This window comes from Erythrolamprus reginae, chromosome 9, assembly GCF_031021105.1.
Source record: "Erythrolamprus reginae isolate rEryReg1 chromosome 9, rEryReg1.hap1, whole genome shotgun sequence".
In the NCBI taxonomy this organism is placed as follows: Eukaryota; Metazoa; Chordata; class Lepidosauria; order Squamata; family Dipsadidae; genus Erythrolamprus; species Erythrolamprus reginae.
In genome coordinates this window covers 25,955,065-25,981,304 of record NC_091958.1, presented here as the reverse complement: position 1 = coordinate 25,981,304, position 26,240 = coordinate 25,955,065, and the positions used below count along the sequence as shown (strand labels likewise).

Below are 26,240 nucleotides of genomic sequence, written 5' to 3'. Positions count from 1 at the left end.
GGGTCTTGTGGAGGTGGGGGGGGGGGGGTTCCTTCCCATAGAATGGGGCAGAGCTGACATTGGGGCAGGGGGCCTGCGACCTGGGCACCTTTGAAGGCTCTCTCCCAAGCCTAGTTTGGGCTTCAGCTTCTCAGGGCCTGCTCTTCCTTTACCTCCAGACGCCAGTGGAGGAGGTGCCCGCAGCTATTGCCCCCTTTCAAGGGAGGGTGCTGATTGGCGTGGGGAAGCTGCTGCGAGTCTATGATTTGGGCAAGAAGAAGCTGCTTCGGAAGTGTGAGAATAAGGTATGGCCGCCGGCCCTTCCCCCACTACAAAGCTCACTGGCAGACAAGAGGCTTGGGGTTCCAGGCTGGCCTGTGGGAGTCTTGGGTTCCTTCAGTATGGGTCATGGAGCGTGGTTTTATCTCCTTTTTCTGTTCCCATGAAAGTGTCGACTGTGGGAAGTCTTAAGAACTTGCAACATGCAGTTCACATGTTTAGAGGTCCCTGTAGCCACACCTGTCTCAGGTACCTTAAGGGCCAGCAGATGTGCCACTTAGAGTGGCCTGGAACTATGGTTGGAGGGGCAGAAGCCCATTTGTGGGAAATTTCTGGAAACGCCCTCTGGAGGCACGAAGAGCAAGGTTTCTGCTGGGGGGTTTGCTAGGCCGCTGCTCTGTGTGCATGCTGGCATAGACTTTCCAGCCTTTGGGTAGAGCTGCAGAGCAGGCTGGCCTTATTCCTGGCTGGAGCAGGTGAGAGGGACGGTTCCTTATGCTGTAGCCTTGTTTGTCTCCTTTCTGACCGGATGGTATGCAAGCCTGGCTCTCCTGGTTGCCTCGTCTCCTTCCCGAAGGCTTCCCTTTTGCCCTAGTGGTCCAAAGCACAGTCCAAAGCCAGAATTGAGGGGGTCCCGGAGATCCAGCAGCCTTTCCTATTCTTGCTCTTCTGTTGTGACCACTGTTGTGGCTGGTCCCCGTCTGGCTCAGCTGCTCACGGATTTCGAGGACCAGGAGATGGACGCGTGTTGGTATCCTCGGCCAGAGTTCTTGTCCCCTGAGAGTGAGAGTGATGTGGATTCAGGGACTGAGGATCAGGTAGAGACTGCAGCACCCCTCAGTTATGGTAGTGAGCGAATCAGAGGACGATGGGGAATCGAAGGAAACCCCTGTTAGATGCAGGAGTCAGAAGGACTATCTCTAGACAAGACTATTTAAAAAAGAAAGGGTCTTGGCCTTAGTAGTTCTATGGAACTCTTGGCCATGCCAAGGGGGGTGGCGAACAACATTCGTAACCATGGCTGTGTGAGATCTCCACAGAAAAATGAGTACTTCTGCTTTAAATCAGCTCTGAAACAATGCAATCAGCATCAACATCCCAGAAAAGTGAGTTTTGTTGGATGGACAGAAACACCAAAGGGGAATTAATGAGTTTCTGGAATGAAGGTTATCTCGGCGGCAATAAGCTCGGGAACACTGCCAGAATGGACTGTATGCATGTATGTATGTATGTATGTATGTATGTATGTATGATGTATGTGTGTATATATATGTCACATGTTTTTTTGCTGAATTTGAAAATTAAGGGAAACTAGGATAAATCTATTTCGGCCTTATTTTGGCCTCATCAGCTAGCCATACCCACTGGGACTTGAACCTGCAACCTTTGCCTTGTAAGGCAGAGAATTATCCTCTAGGCTACAGTATCCAATCCCTTCATGTGTGTGTGTGTGTGTGTGTGTGTGTGTATGGTCTTGGCATATTCGGGTTTCTTCCCGTGTAGGATTCTGAAATTTCTGGCGACGTTTCGACGAGGTCCCACTTGTCATCTTCAGGCTGGTGCTTGTGTCCTTGTTCTAGGGCGAACACGAATAATCATTTTATACTGGGACTTTTTGTAATTAATTTAGCTTCTTAAAAATCATACCTTGTGTGTGTGTGGCTTTTTATTATGTCACTGCTGAGCCTAGACAGAACAGCTACTAACTATGAACTCAGGCCAGAGTGACCAGTGGGTTTCAATTGTGGCCAGGTTCCTTCTCTGGCATCACAAGTCCTTTTCTGAACCACTTTCTCCTACAGCACATTGCCAACTCCATCTGTGGGATCCAGACTGTGGGGCACAGAGTGATTGTGTCTGATGTCCAGGAAAGCTTCATCTGGGTTCGCTACAAGAGACATGAAAACCAGCTGATCATTTTTGCAGATGACACCCACCCCCGCTGGGTCACCACTGCCTGCCTCCTGGACTATGACACAGTGGCCGGATCTGATAAGTTTGGCAACATCTGTGTGGTGAGTTGGGCTGACTTGGAAAAAAGACCAGTGATACTTTGGATTTTAGCAGTAAAATCCAGGTGGCACCAGAGCACATGGCCATCTCATTCTTTGGAGGGGGCAGTTCTGGAGGGCTTCAAAGCTTCCCCCTCCAAATATTATAAATTAGCAGCATTTTTCTATTGATTTCTGGCTGAGGGAATTGCTTGTTGTTGCAACAGGAAATGTCCAAGACAAGGCCCCCCTTCTCAGCAAGAAGGGAAGGGAATGCTTGATGTTGAAAATGAAGCAGGCAGTTGAGAGGGGCCTTTGAAGTACTAGAAGGTTCCCTCAAGATCAGTTGACCCCTGGCCGCTCTCAGGAGGAGCCCTTGAGTTCATCCTGCCCCCTGCTTAACAGGGTGGGAGAAAAGCCAAGTTTGATTACCAAGGGGACTTTCCCTAAAGTCCCAGAGACTCAACTTTATCCAGTTGTAACCCACAGGCTAAAAGCTACCGTTGCTCTTGGTGAGAACTGCTTGGCTTAGGGTCTCCGTGCTGCCCTTTGCTCTCCTCATTTTAGGCTCCCGGCTTGTCTCAGTGGCTGAGGGGGCAGGGAAGGGGGCTGCTCTGTTGAGACTCATTTGCAAGCAGTGGGGTGAATCCTTTCCTTCCCATGCAGGTGAGGCTGCCACCCAATATAAATGACGAGGTCGATGAGGACCCGACCGGCAATAAAGCTCTATGGGACAGAGGCCTCCTCAACGGCGCATCCCAAAAAGTAGGTTCATTCCAGGGGGTGGCTCTATTGGGACCCTCCCCACTTCCCCCCCCCTCCCCCATTATTTGTAATCCACTTAAAATTAAGATAACGGAAAAAGAAATTACTACATTAAAAACCTGAGAAAACTAATGATTGAAAAATCCATTCTAGCTGACATGATGGATTTTATACAGTAGAGCAAAAGCAACTTCATCTTAGTTAGGCATGTTTTTATTTATTTATTAATTTTATTTATTTATTAAATTTATATGATATCCATTTCACCAAGTGACCTAAAACATTAACACATTAGAATTAACAGGGACCAGGACCAGTTGTAGTTCCTAAAATTAGGAGCCACATTCCAGAGTGGTGCAGTTCTTTGTGAGTCCATGAGCCTAACAGCTAAGACTTCCCTGGAATCATGGGATCTGGGGGGCTTGAGGGCGAGTCCTGGAACTCAAGACAGGCCACCCAGCCTCTGTTTAAGACCTAAGAAAGGAGAATCCGTGGTCCCTCAAGTGAGTCTCCGCTCCACCATTCAAGAGGCTGTTAGAATACTTTTTCTGATCCATTAAAATCTCTACCTTTTCATCATTTAAAACTTTATTTTTCTCCTTCCCTCAAAGAGGGACTATTTCTCATCTTCAGGAACAGCTCTGAGCCATTCTCTGAGCAAGGCTGCTTTCCTGACAGTGTGCAAAGTTTTTTCAGCAAAACATTCTCAATTAATTGTTCTGAGCAAAACTCTCTTACCCAGCACGTTTGACCCCTTGACATGGTTGAGAGCAAGGCGAAATTTTGTGATTTTTGCTTTCCAGTGATATTTCTGATTTTATTATCCTTCCGTTCCTGCTTTTTCACACTTTTGCTGTCCAAGGAGTGTGCGTTCCTTCTCCACGCAACAGCTCGAATGAGCTGAGTTCAGCCACAGGAAATTCAATACAGTGCAGACAAATCTGTTTTTAGTTGTTAGACTCAGGTCCTGGCTTTTCCTTGCTTGATTCACGCTCATCGTTGCTGTACTTTTATTTCTGGGCTGCATTCACCGCTTTGATCAATCTGCTATCCTAGGAAAATAAATTCTCACATTGATCTCTTCATCATCAACTGTTATTTTGACATTTCCATTCCTCACAGTGGTCATGACCGAAGTCTTTTTGACACCCAGGAAGAGGTCAGAGTTCTTGCTTTTTCTTTAATTCTTTTGACCAGGTGTTTCTTGTTTGATTTGGATGTTTCTTAGCAGGAAAGCTATGTCATCAGCATATAAAAGATTCTCCTTGTTCCTTTCCCCAAAACTACTCCAGTTTTTCAGAAAGGTGAAAGGGTCTGAGCCCTGTTCTGAACCTGTTGGTGGCTCCCAGTGCTATTGGTTGTATGCAGCCATGATGGTCACCCCTAGACTTCGTCACGATACTTCTAAGATGTTTCTGTCCTTCCCACCTTTACGCTGCCTGCAGATTTGATCATTTTGTTTTGTAATTCCTTGTCCATGTCATTCATACATGTGCTCAATGGCACAGCATTGATGCTCCATGCAAATCTCTCTTCAACTTGGGTAAACATGTTCAGCCAACTCTGTATCCAGCTCGCCATAGCGCAATTTTTCTGATGTGTGTTCTTGTGTCAACTAAACTGATGGCTTGATATTTCTCATCCCTTTGTTCTTTCCAAATAATCATGAAGTTACTCTTAATAACCTGCTCCAAACCTTTGTTTGGCTATCGGCATCAAGTTGAAGAGTTTGTAGGGACCTAGGTGTGTCTCCCCCCCCCTCCCCAATTTCTTTCTGAATGTTGAAGGCTGTGGCTTTATTTTCCCCCTCTGATTTCTCAAGAGGCTGTAGCATAACATGAAGGCTCCTTCAAGATTCTCAGAGGCCAGTGGAGCTGCTCTGGAGACGTATGTCAGAAGGTGGCCCTTCCTTTCAGTTGCCTCTCCATCCTCTTCTGTTCAGGTCACTTTAACCAGAGTCCCCCTTGGGGAGGAGCCGGAAGCAAAGAAGCACTGCATCTTTTAGCCTCAACATCTTTTAGCAGCAGGCCCACCTGGCCTCCCTTTTCTGGTTTTTGTTTTACTGTCATGACCAATAAAGCTGTTTTTCTTATTTTTGATTTCCTGGGAAACTGAGTTGTTGGGCAATTCGGCCTCATACAGCTTCACTCTTAAGCATGTGCTTAGTCAGGAGTCTTGTTTCTTACCTGGAAGGATTCTTCTTCCTGAAGGGCAGGGAGAAGGCAGCAGCCTCCCGCATTGTCTGAATCCCCACCCATCTGACTTCCAGGCTGAGGTGATCATGAACTACCACGTAGGAGAAACGGTGCTGTCTCTGCAGAAGACGACCCTTATCCCTGGAGGTTCCGAGTCGCTTGTTTATACAACCTTGTCTGGAGGCATCGGCATCCTGGTTCCCTTTACATCCCATGAGGTGAGAGATGGATGCTGTGCTGGGAGAGTCGGTTCCTCTTGTCCTCCTGGTTAGTGAGTCTCTAAAGGCTTTGAATATGGAGCCGGAAGGGAGGAGGGCCTGGTTCAGGAGCCCTCCACTCCTGCAAGTGGATCAGGACTGGCTCTGCTCCATTGTGAACTCTTAAGGTTGGCTGTTGTTGGACCCTTACCCTCCTGCCAGGGCCAGAGTGACGGGAATAAACGGCACATAAGTAGCATCACATGATCCTTGACTTAGAAATATATTCATAAACCCGGAAGTGAAAGTTGGAGTCCATCCAGAGTGACGGCCCTCTTGAGTGCCTCTGCCCAGTTGACCCTCGTGCCCCTTGCAGTCCCTCAGAGGGAGGCCTGAATCCAGTCTGTATGTGACTGGATCCCAAGGGGGGATCACGTACAGATTGGATCACACACAGACGTGGTCAAAGGGATGATGGAGATGGGCAGTTCTGTCGACCCATCCTCTGTTCCAGTTTGAAGCTTCAGCCTGTTTAGAGGTCTGAGCAGGGACACCGTACACGCTTGACCAAACAATGGTCCACTCCGACCTGCAATGGTGGTCTGTTTCCCCCACTTGGGAGGGGTGCCCGTGGGGCAGGGAAGGTAAAGGAGGAACTCCCCCCTAGCCAGCCGGAGCTGTGAATCAACCCTGGCAGTCAGTGGAGACGGCAACTGCCGCAGCCCTCGTGCCCTGGCATCCAGTCTCAGCCAGCGACTTCTTCCGGCTGAGCGGAGCAGCTGCCCTCCCTGTGTGCTGTTTATCCGTGGTTCTCCTTGACCTCCTTTGGATTCTTTCAGGATCACGACTTCTTCCAGCATGTTGAGATGCACCTCCGCTCGGAGCACCCGCCCCTCTGTGGCCGAGACCACCTCAGCTTCCGCTCCTATTACTTCCCCGTGAAGGTAGGTCGGGTCTCCTCCGCCTCATCTCAGGGGGCCGGAGCTGCCCTTCCAAGGCCGTTTGAAGCCGCCCCCTTCCTGAGCAGCAGCATTCAGGGTCCTCCTCTGTCTTGCTAGTTCTTTGCCCTTCCTCCGGGCAGAGGGGCGGGCCTTGAAAGGGGCGGGGCCTCTCGGGTATTGGTCTCCACCCCTCCTTTGTAAGCTAACACAGAATAGCAGGCAATGTTTAATACATTTTAAATTAAACCCTGAATCTTGGCCAGGAAAGTTGGGATTGCTCTCTAGTGACAGCTTTTTTAAAAAAAGATTGGATTTATTCTTTTAAGTGAGTTTGTCTCTGTAAATTGACTTTAAAAATTGGCTCTTGTGTTATCCAGTAGTTAGGCAGTTGGATAACTTTGCCTCTGTTGTGCCCAGTGCTGGCTGTGGATTGACTTTTTGCTGCCACTCTTTGTGCCTGTGCTCTCTCTCTCCTATTAGAATGTGATTGATGGGGACCTCTGTGAGCAGTTCAACTCCATGGAGCCCAACAAGCAGAAGAACGTGTCTGAAGAACTGGACCGGACTCCTCCAGAAGTCTCAAAGAAGCTAGAGGACATCCGCACACGCTATGCTTTCTGAGCTCAGCTGCTGGAGGACCTGATGCGGACTTATTTTGGAGATGTCTTGAAAGAAACCTCTGGCCTGTCCCCATCTTGTTTGTCCCTGTCTCTATCCTTGAGCTCAGTAGGTCAGCGTACAGAGACAGAGCCCTCCAAGGGACAAGGCCCTATAAGCCCATTTCAGTGGAGCTGCCATGCTACGACCCCCACCCCAAATCCCGGCCAGTGGGTCAGTGGTAGCTTCACAGTGAGACGACCTGACTGGTCTCATCCCTTCTGAGTAAGAAAGAAGGTAAGCCACGGGGAGCGATGGGGGCTTGAAGCTACAACCGGTTTCCCTCCTAACCAGCATTTTGAAGTTTTGTCTAATTGGGTCACCCTACTGTTTCTATTGTTTTTAACTTTTATGTTGTAAATAGTTTTGCATCAAATTAGTATTTTGCTCATTGGAAAGATGGTGGTTACAATCTTAAAAGAATAAAAAAAACCCCAATACTGAGCTTGCTAGACAGTCTCCACGTGCCTAGATGTAAGGGAGCCCTTCTCTGGCAGAGCTGGTGGGGGGGGGGGGGCAAACTCTCCTTGGTGGGGATGACAGCTAAGAAACATTCTGATGCCTGGGTCCATGCTTATTTGACTAAGAATGACACGGAGCTCCTCTAGACCCCCATTTCTGCTAAGGGACTAAGCCAGATTATTCCTCTGTTGTGTGTTGGGGAGGAGGATGAAGTCGGTGTGGTCTCAGGGCCAAAATGGGCCTGGGGAACCGACGGGATCCCTTGGGCTGAATTGCTTACGGTTTTCACAAAGGGGGAGGGGATTCTCTCTCAATTCCAGAAAAGGGAGGGGGCCTTCTGATGCTCTACATGAATGCCAGACTGGACAGTTGTCACCCAGTGGCTTTTGGCAACTTCACCACAAGACTGGGAGAGGGGGCTCCCATTCTGGATGTAGCCCCCCCCCTCCCGGTTCTCCATGCGCAGATGGCCAAAGGAATCCGGGTTGGGCCACTCAAGTCTTCTAGCTCTGGCTGCCTGGATTGGAAGCCTCCTAGGCAAGTCGGGGAAGCCAGGGTGTGGGTGCTGGCTGCAGAAGGGATGCAGGTGGCCCACTCAACCTCGGGATCAATCCTGGACCTCTCCGAAGGCAAAAGCATTTAAGTTCAACTCTCCACTGCAGTGGACGGATGACAGGCCTCGTTTACTTTCTGGGTCGCTGGGCCTCCTTGCCACGTGGTGGTGGCCATTTTGAGTCGGGGGGGGGGGGGGCGTGCCATGTTGGAATTGCCCTCCAGCTTTCTGGGATGGTTGTTCTGCACACAACGGGGTCCCAGGTTTAACCTGGCCTCTACAGCTAGTTTCCAATCAGGCTCATGGAGTGAGAGTTCTGGGCACAGTTCAGTTCTGCCAGGCGTGTGGCTGGGTGGCTCACCGGGTGGTTGGGGCAGTTGGTTGGTGGTGGCTGCTTGTTTCTTGTTCCAGAGTTCTCTTCAGTTCAAATACAGTCCCCCTTGATTCGCTTCAAGTCCGTGTCCAAACTGGAGCCTGTGACTGGGGAGACGTGTCTCCGGTTCCATCAATGCACTCGCAGAGCGACCCATCCTGGATTCCCCCATCGATCCACAGGCGAAGGGACAGACCAGGTAAGCCCCAATGTCCAATCACCTAACATTCCGTATCGACTGGGGCAGTTCTGTCCAGCTATCTGGGAAGAGCCGCCATGGTGCGAAATGTAGAGGTGAGTTTTGCTGGGCAATTGTGGTGCTCAAGAAACTGATAAACCTCTATATTTAAAAAACAACAACAAGGAATAGAGGAGGAATGGTTTGCATTCATTACAGTACAACTTTTATTAATACTGAAATCTTCACAGTGCATTTGTTACCTGTAGCGGTGACTATTTTGAATGAAAATAAAATCACATAACTAAATTGTAAGAAAGGGCATATGTGGAGAAGCTCCGACTGTTAGAAGGAAAATAAATTATGGGATGGAAAGGAAGAACAAGTTAACAGCACCAGGACAGTTACATCAGCTGAAAGACATTTTAGAAGGTTTGTTTCTTATAGTACAAAACAAATTTGGAAAAGCAAAAAAGCAACAATCTCACATAGTCACGTTTGAAGTGGGTGGGAACCACAGGAGGACAGACGTGTTAAAACGAAAGTGTTATCACAAGAGCCGAAGAGTGGGGGGAGGGGGCACAGACAGGTAGAACTGGGGGGGGGGGGGGAGAACGGCTATGTATGTACAAGGCGTGAGGCCTTCCTCTTGGGATGCTGCCCACTCAAAGGCCTCCAGAGGGACAGGCAGCCTCCACCCACCCAGCCCTTCCGAGCCCACCGCATAGCCTCTCGTGCCCTGAGCTCTTCCTCCCTCCTCAGACTTGGGAAAGCCCCTCCCCTAAAACGGCCAACCCTACATTTCCCAGATCTATGCTTAAATTTGATGTGTGCTTCTTGAAATAACTCAAGTTTTCTAAATATGCTCCCCCACTTTCCACTGTGAACATACTGGAATCCTTATTGGTGGAACAGCAGCAAACATTCCGTTTCAATTTAGCTTTCTCCGTTTCTCTCTCATGTGCCACCTGTGCACCACATGTTGACCCCTGGGTGCCTCCTGTACCCGACGTGCCCAGCCCGGCATCAAAAGCTCTGCAACTAAAAACAGGAGAACGAGCAGAGGGCCAGAGTTCCTCTCCCTAGCAGCTTTTCTCAAGCCTCCGTGTCTCCCGGCCGTTTACTCTCCCACAACCTTTCAAAACTGTCTCCTCTTTCCCACCATCACTTTCCTTTTGCCAACAAAGACTAAATTCTGGTTTCAGAGAGAGAAGTGAAGGGAGAAGAGCCTAGATCTGGATCCAGACCGTGGAAAAGCTGCATCTTGTGCCAGCTGTGAATAAGTGCATTATGGCTACGCTTGGCATAATTTCTGCCAACCAGCCCACTAAAAATCTTCCTGCCAACTACAAAAATAGGCAGATTCCACATCTGTAAACAAAGCTGGTCAGGACTATACAACGAGGCAAGACTCTTCGACACAAAAGGTTCTGGGGAAAGTGCAGAAGAGTTTGGCAAGACAAGAATGAACAAGGTGGAGATGTGAGTGAGGCAGGACAGTCCTGGGACAGCTGCCACCAAAGCAGCACAGGCAGAGGCCGAGGAGAGGGGGGGGCGGAGTGCCCGGGCCCTCCCTCCAAGGCCGCTCAATGGCTCAGGCCACGGGGCAAAGCTAAGCAAGCCTGGGCCACAGCTCACCTCCCTACTTCCCTCCTTGGCCGTCAAAACCATCCCACCCTGGAATTGCTGTGGGTTCCCGAAAGGAGGGCAGAGCCGCTTCCGAAAGGCCCTCTTCAGGCCTTTGTGCTTCTGTCGCTCTCCCCCTCTCTGGTGCAGCTTCATCACCGCCTGGGCTCTTCAAGGGAGCCTGGCCACGTGGCTCAGCCTTGTGCAAGAGGACTCTTGAGAGGGCCACGGGGGCCTTGCACATCACGTGGAGCTGAAATCAAGCCAACTTGACTTTGTGGAGCTTGTAAGCCCAGCCAGCCACCAGCGTGTCAAACCAAAGGCAGTGATCACTCAGTGACCTGCTAGCTCAACAGGGGTGGTCGCAGGGCTGGGGGCTTTTGCTCTGTTTAAACTCAATCTCCTGCCCCCCTTTCTGTTCGGTCGGTTGGGAGTCCAGATTGGTCTGAGAACCTGGCCAAGGACAGCTCCCCCGACACTCCCTCAGGCCAGCCTCCTTTGCACCCCAAACCCAGGGGGACCAGGACTTTGAGGTGGCTTGAGGCAAGGGCTTTGTTCAAGACGTCCCACCCCCCCATTCCTCCCTCATCTCCCCTTCCGAGAAAGGCCTACAGAGCCCTGCCTGCCCGAGGCAGCACCTGGCACAGCTGCTCCCCCAAACACAGACCCACCTCTAACCTGGTCTCGCCTCCTCCGCCTTCTTTCTCGATAGCAACTCTTGCATTCTGCCCTAGAAAAGGCTCAGGGGTGTTAACATGCCCATGCAAACCCTGCCCTAAATCATCTGTCAAAGCACATGGCTCGCCGTACCTGTCCTGCCCCACGGAGGCCCCCGTGAAGCTCAAGCCAGGCAAGGGGGCCAGGTTGGGCAAGGCAAGAGGCAGCCCTGCTAAGGGAAGTCAGTCTCCCTGGAGAGAGCCCCCCCCCCCAAGATAGAAGGGAGCCCCACCCAAGAGAAAGCCCAGGAAGAGGGCCTGCTTCTCGCACAGCCTGCAGGCTACACACCTCTTGGCAAGGGGCTGGACTTCTAGCCTCTCCCCGTCTTGTGAGGAGCCAATCCTTGCCAAGGAGGAAAGCAGGGAGAAGAGTGGAAGGGTCTCCTCTCCCTGGGGAGTGAGCTCGGTTTCCTCGGCTGCTGCTCCAAGCCGGAGGGGTGAGAAGGTGGGCGTCAGTTTCCCACCTGGCTGCAGAGAAAGTGCACAAGGGGCAGGAGGGCAAGGTAGAAAAAGGCTCCCAAAGGGTTCCAGATAGGCGGGGGGGGGGGAGGTTTTGTGGGTGGCTTCATGAAGGCGTTTCATTGAGTCTCCTCCCAACCCGGATCCTGACCATGGGAGGCCTGGCAGCCTTGTGGCAGTTCACCCAGCCCCCGCCACCTTTCCCCGTCCTTCACTGAAGCCGGGCGCCTGGTCCTCGGGAGGAGTTGGGGTCAGCAGCTGAGCAGAGCAATCACAAAAACCGTGGCGCTGACCTATCGTTGGTGAGGGTTCGTCGAAGGCGCACCCCACGGCGGATGGCTACCAGCATGTCTTCAGTGGGGGGCTCACTAGGAGCAGCCAGAGGGGCGTTGGGGCTCTGCTCCTCGGGACCGGAGTCCGAGAACGCGGCGGGGAAAGGGAACTGGCCATCTCCCAGGGCGTGAGCGCTGGCCACCAGCTCGCCAATCTTTTCCACCAGGCTGTGGCGGTTGGCGGCCAGCTGCTGCTCCTCTTCCGCAGAAGGCTTCCTGGTCCCGGCATACACCGAGACCTCCAGGGTGTTGCTGCCCCAGCTGGCGTTGGGCAGGCTCAGCCTCTTCGGGGAGGCTTTGGTGAAGTCCAGGCCATGCGGCGAGCAGGCATCGTCGGTGTAGAAGACACATTCGTCGCTGCCCATCCGGAGAGGGCTGGCGTGACTGGGCGAGTCAGGCACAGTGGGGGTCTTGACGGGGATAATGGGGGGCCTGATGGGAATCGGACCGGCGCTGGAGACGGTTCGACGGACGGGCGGCTTGGTGGAAGGTGTGCGACGGATGGTAGCCACGCCTGGCGTTGTCCCGGTTGGCAAGCCGGTGCCAATGGGCAGGCCAGCCGTTGAAGCCGGCCGCTTGGTCTGGATCATCCGCCGATAATTCTGAGCAATATTGCTGTTGCGAGGGATGGTTGAGGATTTGTCTAATTCATTCTGGTTGTCTCCCTCGAGGTCCCCGTTCACCGAATAGCAGTCATACTCTGAACCTGAGGAAGCGAGAGGCGGGCGCATCACCAGCAGGGACCAGCAAGGGACCCCGGGTGAGCGTGCCCAAAACGGGCCATCACCAAAACAGGGCTGCAGGGCAAAGGAAGGACGAGGCAGAGGCCTCCCTAAATCCCAGGGGCCTGTTGGGGGGAGAGGGTCACTCTCACTACAACCAAACGTAAGAGAAGCAGTTTGAGCCTCCTGTGGAGTGGATTTCGGGAGCTGGTCACTGACCCAGCGCAGGGCAGCCCAAGTGAGAGCCACACCTCCTGTTTCAGCACAAAGCTGCTCCAAGTGCAGGGGGCTAAACTGAGGCAAGGCACATAGTGCAGGTACATTGGGGGCCTGCTCCCTCCTACACTATTTCCGACAAACGGCCGCCAAATTTCCCCTTGAAAGCCTCGAGTGTGTTCCACTGGTTGGAAAATTACTCCTGATTTCCTCTTTAGAGGAGGGTCCCGCCCTGTTTGGGGGCTCTGATGGGTTTGCCCTGGGGGGGGGGGGGTGCCCAGCCCCGGCCTCCTACCTTGGGAGGGGATGGTGTCCTCGGAGCAGGACGGTGTGGTAGTCTGGGTGCTGTAGCCGCTGGAGAACTGCAGGCTGTCCCGGCTGCTCTTCTGCTGGTGCTCCAGGCTCAGGCCTTGGGTCAGCACCATGGCCAGGTCGCTGGCAGCCGGAGAGATCTCCTCCCCATGCTAGTGGGAGGGGATAGGAGCCCAGGGTCAGTCCTAGAGCCCCCAGCCCCCTCCAGGAGGGAGGGAGGGGGAGGGGTGGTCCAGAAGTAGGAAACAGATCAACAGCAGCAGCAGCATCCCAAGGCCCCCCCTCACTCTATCCCAAGCAGGGCTCCCGGGTTCAGGCAGACAGGCCAGGGAGGGACGGGGGCTGCTCTCATTGCTGCCAGGGCAGCCCTGAGTGGCTCCACCCTGAGCACCTGGCCTGGGCAGACGGGGGAGGGGGGTTGCAATCAGCCAGGCTTCTGAGGTGGGACAAAGAGACAGAACTACACACACACGCTCCACCCCAGTTCCTTGGCTACTTCGACCCACAGCTTCAGAACCACCAGCCAGGACCGGCAGCTGCTGCATTCATGGAGCCTTCTGGGGACCAGGACTGAATGGGGGGGCCCTTTGCTTGGCCCCTCCTGCAGAGAGCCACTCACTTCAGCTCCGGCTGGCCAGGAAGGAGGCCTCAGCTGTGGAGAATCCCTGATGCGAACACTCGAAATTGGCCCCCCTGGAGGTAAAGCAGCGAGGGCCCACCTACTGCCCCCCCCCATAGCCTCCCCACCTTTTGGGAGCAAACAATCTCTCATTCCGACACCCAGAAGCGAAACCCGTCCCTGGTCCTCTGCGTGACTTTCCTCAAATCTGCCTGGATCTGAGATGGCAGGCTGGGCTGGGCAGGGACGGCTCAGGGGAGATTCAGGCCATGGCCCAAATGAGCCCCCAGACCCGTCGGTGTGGCCCTTGGGTGCTTCCTGGGGCCCGGCCGTACCTTGGCAGCGATGGAAGCGGGGGAGAGGCGAGGCCGGGGAGCCTCCTCCAAGCTGAGCCCTGGATAACCCAGGGAGGCCAAGCCTGGTTCTGCCTCCCGGAGGAGCTCCACGCGGTCCTTCCTGCGCTGAAGAGCACTTGCCCCCGGCTGCTCATAGACGGGGAGCCTGGACCAGTCCTGGAAAACACAAACCTGGCCTGACTGGCCATCCCAGCAAGGCCAGAGGAGGGAGGGGGGCTGGCCAGGAGGGGGGAGGGGGCCGCAGAGGAGCCTGGGAGACGGGCAGCCAGAAGCCGAGGGCTGGAACCATCCTCCTGCGCCAGGGCCTCCCCTGCACCAAGCAGAACGCTCCAAGGCTAAGCAGGCGGCTTGTGTGTGGTATGTGACTTAGTCTCCCTTTCACCCACATCCTGACCAAGTGCCTCTCAAGACGATTCTCGGCTCGGGTTCATTCGTGATGTCTGGCTGGCTGCCCCCACCTGGGTCTCTTGGCAGCCTCCAGCCCAGTTTCCTGAAGTCCTCAGGGAGGAGCCCGGTGTTTCCGGGGTCTTTGCAAAAGGGCAAAGGAGGAGGCTGGGAATGGAGGACTGGAAGGAGGACTGAGGGCAGCCCCAGAGGCGGGAGGGGACATGGCCCTGGGAGGCAGGACCGGATCCAGGGAGAGAGCTGAGAAAGCTGCACGCAAGCATCGCCTGGTGGCCCCCTGACTGGAGTCCAGGGCCAGAGCCAGAACTAACCGAGGTTGGGGAGTTGCATTCACTGACAGACTGGCAGGTTTCAGAGGCTTCGGACGAGGCAGAGCTGGAGGACTTCTGGCAGGCCCAGAGTTGGGTCAGCAGCCGCCACAGCCAAGAGTCATGCAGAGAGGGAGAGAAGAAGCGGTTAGGGAAGGGCGGGTGGCGGCAGTGGTGGCAGTGCAGCTTGATTGACAGTTGGGGTTGCAGGGCTGGTGGAGAAGAAGGAGGCACAGGCGGAAGTGAAAGCGGCAGGAAGCTGGCGGAGGAGGAGGAAGAGGAAGACCAAACCTTCACCAGGCCATCATATGGGGGAGGGAAACTCCTTCCTTCTGCCTTCAGTGACCGAGATCTCCCAAGAACTGGACCTTCCCTCCTCTGGCCCTCCACCTCCCAAACTGGGGGCAAGCAGAGGGATCCCGAGAGCCGACCCACCCCTGGTCAATGTCCTCATGCCATCAATCCCTTTGGGGAGCTGCTGGAGGAGTGCCAGCCTCTGGACGAGACAAGAAAAGCCACGGAGGTCCTCTCCTTCCTCCAGTCCAGGAAGGGGCTCCTACTGGCAGCAGCTCCTCCCAGGGCCCCCCTCCCTCCTGGAAAAGGAATAGGCCAATTGTGGAGCCCACCCAGCCCTCTGCCTCCACCCGTATTCCCAAGGGGGCTGGCCAAGGAAGGAGAAGGGAGGAGGCCTCTGGGTCACTTGCCTCCAGCGCAGGTGGAGCCACCCCTCCGTCCTGGACCCCACCCTCACCTGGCTGGTGATGTCCAGGGGCATGGGTGAAGGAGGCTTGGAGAACATGGCGTCCTGCGAGATGAAGCCCGAGTCGTGCGAGGAGACACTGGACAGGCGGGTGTTGGCATTCACCGGCTGTGCCACGCTGGGGGAGCAAAGCGTGAGACCAGGTGAGAGGCTGTGCATTTGGGGAGCCCCCAGAGCTGCCCCAGGAGGACTTTGGGGGCAGGCAGGAGGCAAGGGAAACTGCCCTGCCCATGCTGGCCCTCTTGGGGGGGGGAGCAAATACGAGCTTATTTGATGCTGAATGAAGGACTGCAGAGTGAGACCATCTCTGCTGCGAAGAAGCCTCCAAGGTCAGCTCTGCCTCTTCCACTGGCATCAACCAAGCAGGCTGAGTCTTATGACCAGGGACTTGCATACTGCAGCTTACACTAATGTGCCTTTGAATTCTTTCCTCGGCTGAAGGCAGAAGCACTCACGACATCTATGAAGAATTTGGGACTGAGATCTTAGAGTGGAGCTATACTTCTCCCAGCTACTTCCAGATGTTACTCAACTTCAGTCCACATGTTACGCCTGGTTAGAGGCCAACGCTGGCCAGTGCTCAGGTGGGGGCTCTCTTGGATTTTATCCCATGGCCACTAAGTTTGGGAAGAATCTGGGTGGTCCCAAAGGCCATCAAGACACGGCTACAACTCGTGTATCGTGGAGCCTACTCCAGCTTCGTGAGGTCAGAGCAAGAGAGTCCCAGTGGCCGAGCTAAACATACCTGCACATGCTGGATTTGCGGGATCCTGAACTGCTGGGGGAGGAGGGAGGGGTTTGGTAAGACCAGCTGTAATCGGAGCCCTTCAGATCTTTGATCACCTGCAAGGAAAAGTCGTTTTAGCCGGGGCCTTGCAGAATTCCTGGCTCCAAGAGATTCTGCCCTCTGACCAGAGCCCCAGTGGTGTTTCCAAACCGAGGAGCGGCCCCCCCAGTCCAGACTGCAGCCAAGACGCTGCCACGAAGGGCCACCAGGCCTTGCTTGAAGCAAAGGAGGAAGCTTTAAAAGGGATGGATCTCGGCCCTCCTGCGCTCCTTGGAGGCACCAGCATGGCACAACCCTTGCTGAACTGGGGGCCAGATAACCAAGGCTGTTGGCCAAAATTTCCCTCAACCAGCAACTGGCAAACAACCCACAGGCTCAATCATGTTTCCCAAACGATTCCGATCCTTTGCTTTCCAATGTTGAGGTCCGGGGGCCTTCGGTTCTTGGCTCCACGGAAGGAAGAGAGGCCCCACTTGGAATTGCTCTGGGGCCATGAGGCCCAGACTGCCTGCAGAGCTGTCAGCATGGATGAGGTTCTGGCAGGGGCACAGCCAAGCAGGAGGCCCACCTATAGTCCGTCCCTCTTCAACTCCAACTCTGTGGGTCTCCTGGGCTTCCATGGGAGCCATGAACTCCCGAGCCCTTCTAGAATGCAATCTTTTGAAATGATATTTCCTGTCTTCACCTGCCTTTTGGGCTTGCCAACTGCTGAAACTATAAGGCAGTGTTTCCCAACCTTGGCAACTTGAAGATATTTGGACTTCAACTCCCAGAATTCCCCAGCCAGCTGGCTGGGGAATTCTGGGAGTTGAAGTCCAAATATCTTCAAGTTGCCAAGGTTGGGAAACACTGCTATAAGGTATAGAGCAATAGCCCACCCACCCACCCTCCATGGTTCTTGGCACTGACTAAAATCCAAGAAAGGCAGAATGGTTATTTAGTCTGGTGATATGGCAGCCCTCAATTTGTGACCGTTAACTGACAAGCTATCCTTGAAGTTATGATCACTACACGATTACAATTGCAGCCCTTGGCAACCAGCTCACATTTACAACAACTGCAGCATTCTGCAACCTCAATGTTTCTGACAAGCAGTCAACGAGGGGTTGGATTTGCTGAACGGATTTAATAACCCCAGTAAAAATGGCTATCCCGTCACGTGATGAGCTGCTTAATGACCGCACTGCTTTAGCAAGTGAAATTCTGGCCCCACTTGTGATCGGGAGTCAAGCGCTAGGTGGGAATAAATAATTGCAATAAAAATGGGCAAAACGAGTGAGGGACCGCTGATTAAATCTGCAGGACTTACAGGTGATACTTCTAGATAAGATTAGAGTTAAAAATTCAAAATAGTTTCATAAATACCAATAACCAAGGGAAAGTGAATTGTATCGTAGCTAGCAAAAATATCAGATCCAGCTTAACGCCAACTGTCCCAACCTGGGCAATGAGAGGAGAAAGACCCTGGCCCACAATTAGCCAAAAGAAAACTTGACTAAGTTTTCAGAATTAGGAACAGCAAATAAAAAGAGCAAGTGGTTACAGGAGAGGCAAAGCTGGCTGTGGGCTTTTCCCTGGGCGCATTTGAAGTCCTTGAAATCCTCTGAGCACGGAGCAGGGCATCCGTGGAGTCTTTTAAAGTCCCAGATTATGAGGACAGCAGTCAAATGGGATCAGGGCCCCACCTCTGGCGCTGAGAAGGGAGGGGCCGGCTCAGGGGAAGAGGGACACCCCCCCATGTCACATGACCCCCATGCTTCTCTACCTGCTCACTGGCAGTTGGCAGTTTATGGGGATCTGCTGTCAGCACCACGAGGTCATCAATGATGCCCTGAAGGTGGGTGATCTCTCCCAGCATGGCGATCTCTCCGTTCTGCAAAAGGGGAAAGGAAAGGATGGGCAAAGGATCCCTGAATCAGGAGAGAACCAACTCCCCCCCTCCACACACACACACACGCACTAGAGCTTGCTCTATATCTGAGGGAGACCAGGAGGGTCAAGGGGAGCCTCACTTTCCAGGCCAGGAAAGGTCCCCGAGGCCCTGCCACCCACTGGGCCTGCTTCAGCACCCACAGAGCGAGGTGTGTGTGTGTGTGTACTTCCTTTTGGCAGAGGCAACACTAGGCGTCAATTAAGGTCTAGGGCAGTGATGGTGAACCTATGGCATGGGTACCACAGGTGGCACGTGGAGTCATATCTGCTGGCACGCGAGCTGTTGTCCTAGCTCAGTTCCAACGTGCATGTGTGTGCCAGACAACTGATTTTTGGCTTGCACAGAGGCTCTGGGAGGGCATTTTTGGCTTCCAGAGAGCCTTCAGGGGCACGGGGGAGGCGTTTTTATCCTCCTCTGGCTCCAATGAAGCTTTTGGAGCCTGGGGAGGGCAAAACACGAGCCTATTGGGCCCACAGAAGTTGGGGAACAGGCCGTTTCCAGCCTCCAGAAGGCATCCGGGCGGCAAGAAAAGCTGTTTTCGACCTCCCCAGGCATTGAATTATGGGTGTGGGCACTTGCACTTGTGCAACAGTGCACACCCATGCTCTTTTGGCACCCGAGGGAAAAAAGGTTCGCCATCGCTGGTGTAGGATCTTTCCCTTTGGGTTTCTCATCTGATCTGGAGACTTCCCAGCTTCTCCTCCATCCGTTTACTCTCCCTCCACTGAGCCTCTGAGTTCTGCAGCTACATTTCAGCCAGTCCTCCCCAGGCCGTGCAAAGCTTCAGACTGCGGAAGCCACAAAGCCACAAATCTGCCGCTTGAGGTTTTGTGTAATTTCAGAAATCAGAACTGCAACTCAGGTTAATCTATATGAAACCTGTTGGGATTACAGTTACATTACTGAAATTAAATTTAAAAAAACATCATCCCAGGCAAGCTTTCTTCTCTTCTTCAGTCCGGGGGGGGGGGGGGTGTGTGTGTCAAGAAATTCAGAATTAGGAACAGCAAATAAAAAGAGCAATTTGGGATTTTACCTGTGTGATCTTATGGAGAACCACAAATACTTGGAATGTTCATGCTCATGTTCAAACCTTCAAAAAAGCTTCATGAAAAACGGGTGAGTTGTAAGCACTAACGCCAAAGAGGCTCTAAGCACTGATCTGCTTGGGCCAAGCAAAGCATCGGCGGGGAGAAGAGCCACAAGCCAGATTCTCTACTTGAGTGACGGTACATTTTTAGCATCCTTCCTTGGTTGTGCCCTGGATTTTTAAGATTGTCCTTCCTCCGGAAATACCTCTGTTCCTCTCTGGGATGGGGAGGGTCAGCCCAATCCTGTGACTTGCCAAATCCAAGCCTTGTGCCTGGAGACCCAACCTGGAGGGGCCATGGAGACGTCTCCCGGAGAGGCTGGACATGTGGATGGCAGAGGAGGAGGAGGGCTCTACTGAAGACTCAATGGGATCTCGGGGGGGGGGGGAGCGAGGGAAGGAGAGGGTCCTGTTGGCTGGAGAAGGGAGACGCTGGGCTGACTTTCCAGGAGGTCAGAGGAAGAAGGGGAAAGGATAGAGGACCGGAGCCACATCAGCAGGGCCCCAGAGACAGGCTGGTGGGGTTTTGATTTGGACCTGGGGGGGGACGACTGCTGGTCCCCCCCAGGGCCCCAAACCACCCTGAGTAGGGGGTCTATCTAAGGCCTCCTAAAACTAGTCCTGGCCCATTCCTGAGTTTCCATGTGGAGAATGGAACTTAGAGGAACACAAGGACCTGGGTCGTGTGTCCCCCTCACGCCCGCAGGCACATCCGTCTCACTTGGCTGCTGCCAGCCCCCCTTTTGCCCTGGAGGCCCTCTGGAGAAGAAGGGCGAGGAGGAAGTCGGTACGTCTCTTCTGGCTACCCCTGCAGTTCCCAGAATGGCTGGGTGGGTGGAGCTGCCAGAAGGATTAATTCCACGCTGGAGGCAATGGGGGGGGGGGGAGACCCTCCATCTTTCAGCTTCTAACTTGCACAGCACCTTCTATGTACATTGGGAGGGGGGGAATTAGACAAAGGAGTCAAAGAAAAAGCTGAGATAGATTCTTAATTGAAATTTTCAATAAACTCCAACTTGATCTTGAGTTCTGCATCTCCTTGGATGCCACTCTGGGTTGAACCCAGGGCCAGTCTAGAAAAGATACCCCAACTCTCACCAATAGGGAAAGCCCCTCCCCCCCTCTGGACCTTCTGGGTTGAGTGTGGGGTGGGAGACCTGGTGTCCAAATACCCCAGAGGTGACCTTCCTCTTCATCACACCCAGATTCTGGATGCAAAGTTTGGCAGGATGCATCAACTTCTCCAGCATTGCCAGGAGCAGCTCAATGTAACGCCTTGGACATCAATGTTCTTTCATCCACGGGTTTGGTTCCATGAGCCTGAAAGCCGGGCACTGGGCTAACCCGAGGGCGGGCACAGGCAGAATTGAACTGAGAGCAGCGTTATTATTGGGCAACTGTCTGCACCCCTGCCTAAGAATGAAGACCAGCCTGGAGGAAGGGCGGGGGATCCCTTGTGGGGGGAGGGAGAGGACAAGAGGGCAGGGAGGAAACGAGGCACCTACCACCACCGGCTGCAGGTAGGCGATGAAGGTGCAGAACCTGCCCCGCTCCTCCACCAGGGCCCTGCGGACGGCCTGCTTCTCCGTCTCCTCCAGCAGGAGGTAGAGGTCGTTCACGTCCTGCAGGGCATGGTCCAGCTGGGGCTGCAGGTCCCCCCGGCCTGGAAACAAGAGCAGACGAGACCCTCAGGGCTTCTCCGCCCAGCGCCTGGGCCGAGGGGGGGGGGCTTCAGCGGGGGTCAGGCTGGGACACACACACACAGCGGCCACAACACACACTCAGACAAGGTTGACTCAGCCTTCCATCCTTCCGAGGTGGGTCAAATGAGGACCCGGATTGTGGGGGCAAAAAGTGCTATTGCTAACATGTTGTAAGCCGCCCTGAGTCTAAGGAGAAGAGCGGCATAAAAATTGAATAAATAAATAACTACTGTCTAGGTCTGGGATTAAATGAAACATAGAAGATTGACGGCAGAAAAAGACCTCATGGTCCATCTAATCTGACATACTATTTCATGTATTTTATCTTAGGGTGGATGTATGTTTATCCCAGGCATGTTTACATTCAGTCACTGTGGATTTACCAACCACGTCTGCTGGGAGTTTGCTCCAAGCATCTACTCCTCTTTCAGTCAAATATTTTGTCACGTTGCTTCTGATCTTTCCCCCAACTGACCTCAGATTGTGCCCCCTTGTTCTTGTCTTCACTTCCCTATTAAAACCACTTCTCTCCTGAACCTTATTTAACCCTTTAACATATTTAAATGTTTCAATCATGTCCCCCCTTTCCCTTCTGTCCTCCAGACTATACAGATTGAGTTCATGAAGTCTTTCCTGAGAGGTTTTATGCTTAAGACCTTCCACCATTTTTGTAGCCCGTCTTTGGACCCGTTCAATTTTATCCATATCTTTTTGTAGGTGAGGTTTCCAGAACTGAACACAGTATTCCAAATGGGGTCTCACCAGCGCTCCATACAGCGGGATCAGTCTCCCCCTTCCTGCTTGTTATACCTCTAGCTATGCAGCCAAGTATTCTACTGATTGGGAGTCCAATGGCATATTATTATTAATAATAATAATAATAATAATAATAATAATAATAATAATAATAATAAAAGCAATACAGCATATTGATAGGAGGCAATATCAGCAGAGTGGAATATGAACTGTCTGAGGTGCACATGGGAGAGAGAGACACAGGCATTTCTTAAGACCTGAACTCAACCCAAGTTCCAGTGTTCACCCATAATGCAATCTAATACATGGAGAGTTCCCAAGAACCATTCATACAAGTTCTCAAATAATTTCCTGGGTCAATATAAATCTAACTCTGGGAAGGGAAAACATAATAACGGTGTCCCACTGCATGCTGAGCCCTTCCAAAGAAACCATACTGGCGTAATAGAATGATGGCTCATTTCAGAGAACACCCTGAGAAAATGGCTTTTTGGTCATTATAGAGGAAACTAGAGGAAAGCTCATCCACTGGCCTTACTCACAACTTACAACACCTGATGGGAAACCTGGCCTGCCCCAGTCAGTCCTCAGAGCAGCCCCAGGGGTGGCGTCTGCTGGCTGGAAAAACCTATGACTCTATTTCGGGGGAGGAAGCGCCACTCATCCATTCACTGACCAGCACCTGCCGGCACTCACTGAAATGCTGCCCAGTCATAATATACTACAATAAGGCTTGACCATTCAGGTCAACCTTCTGCTGAGGCAGCCTGAAGAACAAGGCAGAATGAGCAGGTGATCCTAAATATATGGATCATACTATAACAACAACAACAGTGTTAGAAGGGACCTTGGAGGTCTTCTAGTCTAACCCCCTGCTTAGGCAGAAAACCCTACGGTACTTCAGAGAGATGGTTATCCAACATCTTAAAAACTTCCAGTGTTGGAGCATTCACAACTTCTGGGGGCAAGCTGTTCCACTGATTAATTGTTCTGACAGGAAATTACTCCTACGTTCTAAGTTGCTTCTCTCCTTGTTTAGTTTCCACCCATTGCTTCTTGTTCTACCCTCAGGTGCCTTGGAGAATAGTTTGACTCCCTCTTTGTAGCAACCCCTGAGATATTGGAACACTGCTATCATGTCTCCCCTGGTCCTTCTCATCAAACTAGCCATGCCCAGTTCTTGCAATTGTTCTTCATATGTTTTAGCTGCCGATCCCCTAATCATCTTTGTTGCTCTTCTCTGCACTTTTTCTAGAGTCTCAACATCCTTTTTGCATTGTGGCAACCAATACAGAATGGAATATTCCAAGTGTGGCCTTACCAAGGCCTTATAATGTGGTATTAACACTTCATGTGATCTTGATTCTATCCCACTCTTGATGCAGCCTAGAGCTATGTTGGCTTTTTTGGTAGCTGCTGCACACGGCTAGTTCATATTTAAATGGTGGTCCACTAGGACTCCAAGATCCCTCTCACAGTATAGATCTATTTCAAGATATTTTGCTCTCATCAGCTAGCCATGCCCTTACCGGGATTTCAACCTGGACAGAACCTGATTTTTTGACAGGAAGAAAAAAAAACATATATGTAGATATATGTGTATGTATATATGTGTATGGATGTGTATGTATGTATCTATGTATAATTTTGTATTTATTTATTTGCTTTGTCTTATTTTGTTTATATAGTATATACTGGAGGTAGTGACCCTTTGAGAGCTGTATGCAATGAAATTTCATTTTAAAACATGAACATTTAAAGTAACATTAAAGTTATTCTAATATATATGCATTTTCTGTATAGGTATAAATAAAGGTGGGAAATTAACAAGAACCCCATTTGACAAAGGTAGACCTCCGAGGCCTTGGAACCTGGAGGTCCGAAACCGATTTCCACAAGAGGAGGAAGCCTTCCTGTCTCAGGTGGGAAGAAAGTGTTGGAGGCCCAAGAGAGGCAGGGCTGCCCTTTCAGGGCTTCCAAAGACTAGGAGGTGCTGAGTGGGGACCCTCTTCCTCCTGCCCCAAACTCCCTCCTCCTTTGGGCTGAGGCTGGAACGATTCACTTTCATCGGCTTCCCAAGCAGTTTGGCTGCATTGAGCCCCAAGAGGGAATGGAATCTCTTTGGCCCCTCTCTCAGGCAGTGGGAACTGCCCACCCCCCATGGACGCCCGAGGGTTTCGCCTCCCTCCTGCTTCATCCCAGGGAGGCCAGATAAAAGGGTGGCACCTCAAAAAGCAAAAGAGCTTTCACAGTCACCATCGGCTCTTCTGCAGGGCAGAGTCTGGCAAGCTCCTCCAGAAGAGCCTCTCCACACACCCCTCCACCCTCCCCACTGGCCGTCAGGGGGAACATGCCCCACGGCCTCTTTTGCAGAATCACAGTGATGGGTGGTGGGTGAGTGGAGGTGTCTCTGTCTCCCCCCCCCCCCTTTACAGCACAGAGCCCAGCAGGGCCCAGGACAGCTGCTTCGCTCTGCTGGGCTCCCAGACGGTCACAGCAAAAGTAGCCGGCGGGTCCTGCTCCCCTTCGAACACGCTTCCCACCCCCACAGCCAGCAGCCCACATGCACGGAAGGCAGGGTGGGGGGTGGGAGGCAGCCGCCTCCATGAGAAGAATCAGGTAAGTCTAGAAATAGCCAAGCAGAGTCCAGAAGCCGGCCAAAGATTTGGGGAGCAAAGGCTGAGATCCTCATGTCCTGCTTGGCAGTGAAACACACAGAGGCACCAAAACAGGCAAAATAACTCGGTCAGCCGAGCTCAAACCAACTCAGAGGTGGGCTGAGTCGGAAGTCTCCTTTTGAAAATGGGGATCCGAGTCCTGTTCTGCCTCCACTGGCTCTCCCTCCGGAATCAGGGGGTGGATCTCAGCATTCCCCCCCCCCCAAGAGGAGAGCCGGACAAGAGAGAAAGAGGGGGGAGGAGGAGGGGGCGAGGGAGGATTGTGCACAGGCCCAAAATGAAAACCCAGCCTTAATATCAACATTCACGCATTCCTGCTTGGAAAGGAAGCAGCCGCTGTGCAGAAGCTCCGGGGCTGTTCCTGGCCTGCACTGTGGAGGCCTCAGCTGGTCGGCCAGGCAGGCAACAATTCTCCCCAAGGAAGACAATCAACACAAGGCGGCAACAAGGACAACCTGGGACCAGAGGGAGCGACGAGTTCTTGGCAGGCCAAGGAGTCTCATAGGGGGGGCGGGGGGGGGGGAGAAGTGGAGGCCCGGAGAGCCGAGAGGCTGAAGCTCGGCCATCCAGGAGACCAAGGGAATTGGGGCACGAGGGTGGACCTGAGACTTTTCCCAAAACAACGTCCTGGCCAATGATTGGACTCTGCTGGCCTGACTACTGGGCGGGAGCTTTATGGGGGTTTTTTGCACCCGTCTGCTTCAGACTTTGGCTGCATTCAGTTTGTCCTTAGGAAAAGTGCCTTTTCTCTGACTCTATGGAGTCTGGGTTCTTCTTTCCTAGGAACAGGTCGAAGGAAGCCCTGACTGTTGAGATGCCTCTCGTGGGACAGAATCCTGTGTGTAACAACTCCAAACCGCCCATCAGCCGGGGCAAAAGGCCAAGCAAACAAGGGGGACAACTTGCAAGATTGGCCAAGCACCACTTGGGCCACCCACGTACCCGATGAGCCCCTAAACCTGTGTTGGGGCACCCGAGAAGTTGCTTCTGGGCCTCCTCTCCTAAGGACGTGCAGATGTGTCCCTTCCAAAGACAGCCAGCGGGGTCTAGTGGTGGGGCCACCAGGCTAGACGTCCGAAGACAGGGAGTCCTGGTCCCTCCCACAGCCAGCAGGGGAATCTTGAGGCCGTTCTCTCCCTCTCTGGGGGCTCAGGAAGGACACAACGGCAAACCCATTCTGAGAAGCCTTGCGAAGGAGACTGCTGGGACTTGTCCAGTCGGGCACTGGGAGAGATCGGCCATCCACTGGCACAAAAAAGCCAAAGCAAAGCAAAACCTTCCCAATGGCAATGACAGAAGCAGGGCAGGAATATTGGAAATATTTGGCATTTCAGAGGTTGGCTCATTTCAGCCTGCAGCCTTCAGCTGCAGCAACGGGAGCGTCTCTTCCACACCAGAAGTCAGGGGTCCATTTCATTCTCCTTTGGTTAGATCCACTTTCTGCAACAAATCCCTGTCTGGCCACTATACTTCAAGAAGGACTCAGCACAGTTGGAGGGAACACAGAGGGGCTGGGAAGGGGGTCCCCCAAATAAGAAGCCAGATCCTATAAAGAGAGCTTGAGGGGAGGAGGAGGAGGAGACGGCTTCTCTCTCTGGTGTCAAGAGGACAAGACCCAGAAGAAGAGGCTAACAGGGAGGCAGAGTTCAAGTTAAAGTGCACTACGTTAGTGGCCTTCAATTATGACAATACAGACATTTTTTTAATCTGCATATGGACAGGGAGTCCTTGCTCGTGGTCACTCATGCTCTTATCACCTCGAGGTTCGACTACTGCAACGCTCTCTACATGGGGCTACCTTTGAAGAGTGCTCGGAAACTTAAAACCGTGCAGAATGCAGCCACGCGAGCGGTCATGGGTCTTCCTAGATATACCCATGTCTCTCCAACACT

The 26,240-nt window shown here is 52.7% G+C and overlaps 2 protein-coding genes across 3 annotated transcripts in view; one reads left to right on the top strand and one right to left on the bottom strand.

Moving 5' to 3' along the window:
• Window positions 1-7,448, top strand: part of SF3B3 (splicing factor 3b subunit 3) — a 45,870-nt gene extending 38,422 nt beyond the window's left edge. Inside the window, exons 21-26 of the mRNA XM_070760565.1 lie at window positions 159-284; window positions 2,061-2,273; window positions 2,916-3,014; window positions 5,284-5,427; window positions 6,246-6,350; window positions 6,828-7,448. Of these exons, the coding sequence (XP_070616666.1) occupies window positions 159-284; window positions 2,061-2,273; window positions 2,916-3,014; window positions 5,284-5,427; window positions 6,246-6,350; window positions 6,828-6,968 (828 nt within the window). The 3' untranslated portion in view covers window positions 6,969-7,448. The remainder of the gene's footprint in view (window positions 1-158; window positions 285-2,060; window positions 2,274-2,915; window positions 3,015-5,283; window positions 5,428-6,245; window positions 6,351-6,827) is intronic.
• A 1,325-nt stretch (window positions 7,449-8,773) lies between these two features.
• The window catches only part of MTSS2 (MTSS I-BAR domain containing 2), a 46,058-nt gene continuing 28,591 nt past the window's right edge, over window positions 8,774-26,240 (bottom strand). Inside the window, exons 7-14 of one of the 2 annotated variants that reach the window (XM_070760567.1) lie at window positions 20,717-20,874; window positions 17,954-18,061; window positions 16,147-16,244; window positions 15,393-15,519; window positions 14,645-14,719; window positions 13,908-14,084; window positions 12,937-13,105; window positions 8,774-12,409 (exon numbers count right to left, since the gene is read on the bottom strand). In XM_070760567.1, the coding sequence (XP_070616668.1) occupies window positions 11,643-12,409; window positions 12,937-13,105; window positions 13,908-14,084; window positions 14,645-14,719; window positions 15,393-15,519; window positions 16,147-16,244; window positions 17,954-18,061; window positions 20,717-20,874 (1,679 nt within the window). In that variant the 3' untranslated portion in view covers window positions 8,774-11,642. The remainder of the gene's footprint in view (window positions 12,410-12,936; window positions 13,106-13,907; window positions 14,085-14,644; window positions 14,720-15,392; window positions 15,520-16,146; window positions 16,245-17,953; window positions 18,062-20,716; window positions 20,875-26,240) is intronic. The other variant, XM_070760568.1, reaches the window with a different exon arrangement.